Raw genomic sequence first — 6,494 nt, forward strand, 5'->3', positions numbered from 1 at the left:
TGAGTGAATGCAATTTCCATGGGAATACAAACACCAGTCAGACTCACGCAGAGACCAAAAAGTCGGATGAGCCCTGGTGCAGCTCTGGGAGTTTGGCAGGATGCCCTTGCAGGGTCGGTCGCTAGCCACTGCTTCCTGCAGCTGGTGGTGCCTGTGCCCAGCTGGCTGCTGCCCCCAGCCGGGGTGGCAAGCTGGAGCATGGTTGCTGCACAGAGCTGGGGAGGGGAAGCCCCGCTCTGGCCGTCAGCGATGCTTTCCTATCCGTTATATGCTTTTGGAGCACAGCAGGGACCACTTCTGCTCCAGCCCTACTCGGGGCAAGTGCTGCCTGGCCACGTGCTCACTCTCCCTGTCTCATTTTCTGCGCACTTTCCTCACACCTCTCCCTTACACAACCTCATGTTCAGCTGAAGAGCACCATATTTGTACAGCAGTGGGCACCTGAGGACTCGATCCCTGATCACACTGTGGGCCTTCCTGTGATGTGGATAGCCATAAAAGATGCTTCCTTCCTACAGGACTCTTAAATCTGGGTGCTGGATCCCTCCCAGGAAAGCCAGTCTGTAGTTCTGCAGCATCTGCAGTCCCCAAGTGCTTGCTTCCCTCAATTTGTTCTGGCTTTTCTTAAGATAAAATACCTCAAGATGCATCATTCCAGCTAATCCTTGCTCCTTGCACATCACTGCTACTCAGACGACCAATGCAAGGCAGGGTCAAAGCACCAGTGCTCTGGGCAGCAGACAGGACTGCAGACACTCTGCCGCATCGGGAAGGCAGCTCTGGTGGGACCCGACGCTGGAGGGACAAGCTCCCTGGCAGGGCATGACCACCAGTGTGCTGGCCCTGAAACGGGTGAGCTGGAGTCCTGCAGCCCTGCTCCCCTGCAAACTCCCATTGCCAGCACTCAGCTAGAGATTTTTCAACAGGAAAGATGCTGACTGCAGGAGAGGGGGAGCCACAGGACCCCGCTGACCTCTTCACCCAAAAATTCTGAAGGCATGAGCAGCCCTGTGGCAGCACCAAACCCACCTTCGCTCTTGCCTTGACAGGAGACCCGGCAGGAGACCTCCTCCAGCAGTGCCTTGGCAAAAGAAGCCCCATTGGATGGATTACACCAGCAATAAATACACAAATTATGCAAGCCCATGCATTAGCAGTCACAAATATGAGGCAACACTGACAGGCAAATCTAGCTGGGCCTTGCCTAACAGCCACTTCTGCTTGCAGACTTCGGCTGCGTAATTCCTGAAATGGCTGCTTCCTGGGGCTTGGCGGTTTGACGTCAGCATCACTGCGGTCGCTGGTGCCCAAGGTGCTCTTACAGAACCATTTCCAGCCTATTCACACTGTTTACTCACCATATGTTTGTACTAAAAATAGTTGCAATGTGAAGGGATAATCCTGCAAGACCCCGAGCATCCCCATCCTCCGTGTCTGCTGCAGGAGACTCGGCCAGTGCTTCCCGGGAGCAGTGACACCACTCCTCCTCCTCCTGCCTCCCAGGCAGAAGCACCGTCAGGCAGTGTCTTCAGGGTAAATTAGCCAGCAACAGCTTAAACAAACTACGCCTAAGCACGAGTATTTGAAAGGCTTAAGATAAAAATATTGCTAAAACACACTTAAGAAGCAGTCAATACTGTGCCTGTAAAACCTTTGAATAGGTACACTGCGGGTACGGAAAGCCTTGCACGGGAGCGCTCCGGCAGACATGGTTGTACATGCGGGCACCGCGGCTCCGTGGCCTCCTGCGCTGTCTCACCTCGCCCGGTCGGTGCAGAGGGCGCTGGGAAGGGCGGCGGGGGCTGGCGGCGCTCCCTCCGCACTGCACGGGTCAGCGCCTGCACGGGTCACTGCCGGCGGGTGAGGCGAGGCGTTTCACGGCTTTCGGGATCTAGCCAGTTTCCCAGCTGGGCATCTCTATTGTGGACGACACAGCGGATGCCGGAGCGGAGCCCGGCGGGGCAGGGGGCACGGCGGCAGGGCTGGGGCTGCCCACGGCCGCGGCCGCAGCGCGTGCAGGAGCGGGAGGTGGTAGTGCTCGTGGCACTGCCCTCCAGCCTCTCCAGCACCCGGTGGCTGAGGTGGTGTGAAAGAGGCCCCCTCTTGCAGGGGACATCATTTAATACATTCTGGCTTGCTATGATAACCTTTAACTTGGGGCAGCTGGACAAGCATTTACCTCTTCATTTTCTTAGATATATATGCTATCTCGCTGCAGTTTCATTTTACAATATGGTAATATGCTATCCAGGAAAGTCTTGCTACATGTTAATTTATCCAGTCGGCAAATTCCTTTTGGCTAATAAAAGTGCTTGCACAGGAAGCTCAAAACCCAGCAGCAATTAATTATTGACAAAGCATGTGAATTAGAGATAAAAGAAAAGTCATTCTTTCTCACACACAAGATAGTAAATAAATTTAATTATTGTACTAGAAGCAAGGGATCTTATTCTGTATTAAGTTTTATTAGCTGAGACATTTAAAAGCATGTCATCATAACAAAAAGGTCTTGTGTAATCCTAACTGCACCACTCTGGTACAAGGCTCTGAAGTGAATAGGCTTAATTGAGCAAATGGAAGCAGATGGCTTGCTGAACAGACAGGTATTGTACAGGTTTATTGTCAATTAACTTTTGTCTACATATGCCTATGGCGAATTGATTGTATAATGTGTTACCAAGGCTGATTTAACACTTAAGGTGCCCACCATGTCCAGGGTCCAAGAAGAAACAAAGCCAGAAGTGCTTTGGTCTCCCGGGCCCGCAGATGTGGCAGCATCCCTCCTCCTGAACGTCCCGCCAACATCTGCATGGGGCAGGAGGGATGCCGAGGTGTCTGCCCATGCCTGGCCCCTTGCTAACCACTCCTCCTCTGCTTCTGCACAGGAATGTGATGCCCAAGACACTGGACAGCCAGATCACCATGGAGAAGACCCCCAGCTACTTTGTGACCAATGAGGCCCCCAGGCGCATTCACTCCATGGCCAAGGACACGAAGCTGATCGTGGTAGTGAGGAACCCGGTCACCCGGGCCATCTCGGACTACACGCAGACGCTCTCCAAGAAGCCGGAGATCCCCACCTTTGAGGTGCTGGCCTTCAAGAACCGGACCCTGGGGCTGATTGACGCCTCCTGGAGTGCAATCCGCATCGGGATCTATGCCCTGCACTTGGAGAACTGGCTCCAGTACTTCCCCCTCTCCCAAATCCTTTTTGTCAGCGGCGAGAGGCTCATCACTGACCCAGCCGGGGAAATGGCCAAGGTACAGGACTTCTTAGGCCTTAAGAGGATCGTGACAGAGAAACATTTTTATTTTAATAAAACCAAGGGGTTCCCCTGTCTAAAGAAGCCAGAGGACAGCAGTGCTCCCCGGTGCTTGGGCAAGTCCAAGGGTCGAACTCACCCCAAAATAGACCCAGACGTCATCCACAGACTGCGGAAGTTTTACAAACCCTTCAATGTCATGTTTTACCAAATGACAGGCCAAGATTTCCAGTGGGAGCAGGAAGAAAGTGATAAGTAGAACCATGAAATCAGGAAAAAAGCTCTTTTCTTTTGAGATGCGAATCATCATTAGAGACCGAAAACTCACTTGGGGCTAGAGGCTCAGCCTTGCGAGCGCAAGACTCTTGCGCTGTCAGGGTTTGCAGCCAAAGCCACCCCGTTTCCAGCTCTGAAACCTTAGGGGCCTGTCACCTCGGGTTGCACTTGTGCTCTCCCCCCGTGATGCTGAGGGATCGGGGCGGGGGGGAGGTGGAGGAGGCAGAGGGAGCGGGGCTCCTCGGGGTGGTGGGATGCTTTGTGTCGACATTTCGCTGCTGGTGTCCCCCTCACAGCCAGGCAGGCAGGACCAGCACCTCCTGCCACAGCTAGCTGAGCAGGAAGGTGGCTCACAAAACCCAGCAGCACTGGGACAAACCCATAGATTTGATTTCTCCTGCCCTGGCTTTTAGTTTTGCCCAAACAGCAGCATCAGATCTGGTAAATTCAGGACACGAGCATTCACATGCACACTGGTATTTGTGTGTGGAAGGAATAAAGCCAGTTATGCTGCAAAGGAACTATGTACAGAAACTTCATTTGCACCAGACGTTTCAATTACTTGTTGCACTAAAACTAGTATTTACCAAGTGCCACAAAACACCTGGGCCCGATTCTCCTCCGACGGATGGGTATGACACCACTGTTGGAAGACAGTCATTCCTGCTTTGCTGGGATGCCCAGTGAGATCAGAACCAGGGCCTCCCCCCGGCTCCCCGCTCCTCCTGGAAGCCGTACGAAGACTGTTCCCAGACACTCGCTCGGAGCGAGCCGGGGTCTCCCCACCTGGCCAGGCTGCCAAGGCGCGATGTGGAGCTGCGCGTGCCCATGCAGAGCCTCCCGGCAAGGCCATGCTGTGCCCTGCTCCACGGTTTGGAGGCAGGCGTTCCTGGTGGGAACCGAGGGGGTGACTGCAGGGCAGAGGTGTGGGGGACAGCCCCAGCCTAGGGCTGACCGTCGGGGCCCCTGGCACTGCCCTTCATTTGCACCTTGAAAATGAGATCTCTGCTGCTTGCTGTTGACAGCCGGGTTTGCAAAATGGGGAAGCAACCTTCATCTTTACTTCAGAATTACAAAAAAGCAATTAATTCCCAGGGCGAGCACTGCTCTGTGCAAAAAATATGTGCTTGCTACTGGAAATGACCAAGTCAACCAAATTTGCAAATCCTGGTAGAAACTGTAGAATGAACCCATATCCCAACTGGATCTTGCAGCAATGTGATGAGAGCTGCATGCTGGAACCAGTGGAGAGCAGAACAGCAGCATTTGACCCACCTGCACTGTTTCTATCTATCTCCATTACTGAGAGAAAAACAGTAAGAGAGAGAACAAAAGGAAAAATGCAGAGCTACCATTGCTGAAATGTTCCCTTCGCCTGGGTGATTTCCAAGGGCATTCAAATATTGCTGGCTGCTTTCTTTGTTTTAATATGTGGTAAGGATGCCTCCTGGGTGGAGCGTAGCTGTGTGCGAGCCCACCATCCCCTTTCGAGTGCCAGCTCCCTGGCTGTTGGAAAGCAGCAGAAGTGCAGTGTGGAATCACTGTGGGAGGACCAAGACTCAGTTTTGATTAAGGTGGCAAGAAATCCCTACTGATCCAGCTAACCAAATGAAATCGCTGTTATGTTGGGTAACAAGCTGAACCTGCTTTGGGTTTCATGGCCTGTCCTGTGGTTCATTACACCATGAAGTGGTGCTGGTGCCTTGGATTGGATGAAAAAAGAGCTGAAGCCATTTGGAAAGTTTACACCATGGGCCATGCTGGAAGGGCACCGCAGGATCCCTGCTAACATTGTGTCAGTTCCTATTAGCCTGATTAGATATAAAACCAGCTCCTAACATAACACAGTTTTTCACAGACCCACAAATCCCAAAATTACTACAAGAAAATTGGAAGTATGTAATAGGAATAATTTTACAGTGTTTCCCACGTTATTAAAATGTCAGATCAGCTCCTAAGTGAAAACTGTTGTTATACAATTTGGTGCAAGCTACTCAATGGATTCAGATGGAGGACGAGGGGCTCACCAAGGCCCATGTCCAGGCTCCTCACCGAAGGGATATCCAGAAATTTTTCCCCGTTCCCAGCATGCTGCAACCCCAATGCCACGGTGGGCTGGCCCTGACGGTGCTGAGCGGAGCCTGCCAGTGGAGATGGTGGGACCAGAGGGGCTTGGCTGTGGGGGGGACGCATCCCAGCTCATGGCGTCACCGGGACCTGGCAGGTTGGCAGCTGCGTGTGACCGCGGTTGTTATGGCTGCCAGCATGGCACCGTGCATCGCTCCACAGCCAAAGCTTGGACTCTCTCAGGCACCATCCACAGCTTAACCAGGAGCAGTTTTTCTCCGAGCAAGGTCTGCTTGAGCTTGAAAGAGCCCCTAGAGCCCCCATCCCCACCCAGCAGGTCTCCCTGCACACCCCAGCCTTGGTCTGGTCTGGTCCGAGCGCTGCCCCTTGTCTCCCTGGGCAGCTCAGGCCAGCTTCTCCTGGGAAGAGCCTCTGGTCCCTGACTGCTATCAAGCCACCGTGCCCACCGCTGGAGGGACAGGACATCCGAAAATGCATCTTTGCCTGAGAATTACAACCCAATGAAGCACCCCGTTAGGGAAGTCATGGTGTGCGGCTGGGCCAGGCAGCAGCGTCCGTCCTGCACTGGGACGAAGCACAGTCGCGCCTGGGGCACAGTCCTGCAGCTGGAACAGGGCCCTGGAGCAGGGCTGCCGGAGGAGGGCTCCCGGAGGAGGGCTCCCGGAGCTGGCTGCAGCCGGGCCCGGCCCCCCGGCCCCCCCAGGAGGAGCCACCCGATGGTTTACAGAAGCGGGGCTGGCCGCGGGAGGTGCCGGGCCTGCCTATGCCTCGCCCGCCTGCCCCGACTCTCACTCCCATTCTTTCTGCCATATATTCAGAGGTTTATTTTTTATATCGGCTGCAATCTCCAGCTCGGGAGGAGCCGCC

General features: G+C 54.0%; 1 protein-coding gene across 1 annotated transcript in view; it reads left to right on the top strand.

The window, feature by feature from the left end:
* The window catches only part of HS3ST4 (heparan sulfate-glucosamine 3-sulfotransferase 4), a 63,921-nt gene extending 60,399 nt beyond the window's left edge, over positions 1 to 3,522 (top strand). Inside the window, exon 3 of the mRNA XM_075164894.1 lies at positions 2,886 to 3,522. Within this exon, the coding sequence (XP_075020995.1) occupies positions 2,886 to 3,522 (637 nt within the window). The remainder of the gene's footprint in view (positions 1 to 2,885) is intronic.
* The last annotated feature ends 2,972 nt before the right edge of the window (positions 3,523 to 6,494 follow it).

This window comes from Calonectris borealis, chromosome 16 (assembly GCF_964195595.1).
Source record: "Calonectris borealis chromosome 16, bCalBor7.hap1.2, whole genome shotgun sequence".
NCBI classification, from domain to species: domain Eukaryota; kingdom Metazoa; phylum Chordata; class Aves; order Procellariiformes; family Procellariidae; genus Calonectris; species Calonectris borealis.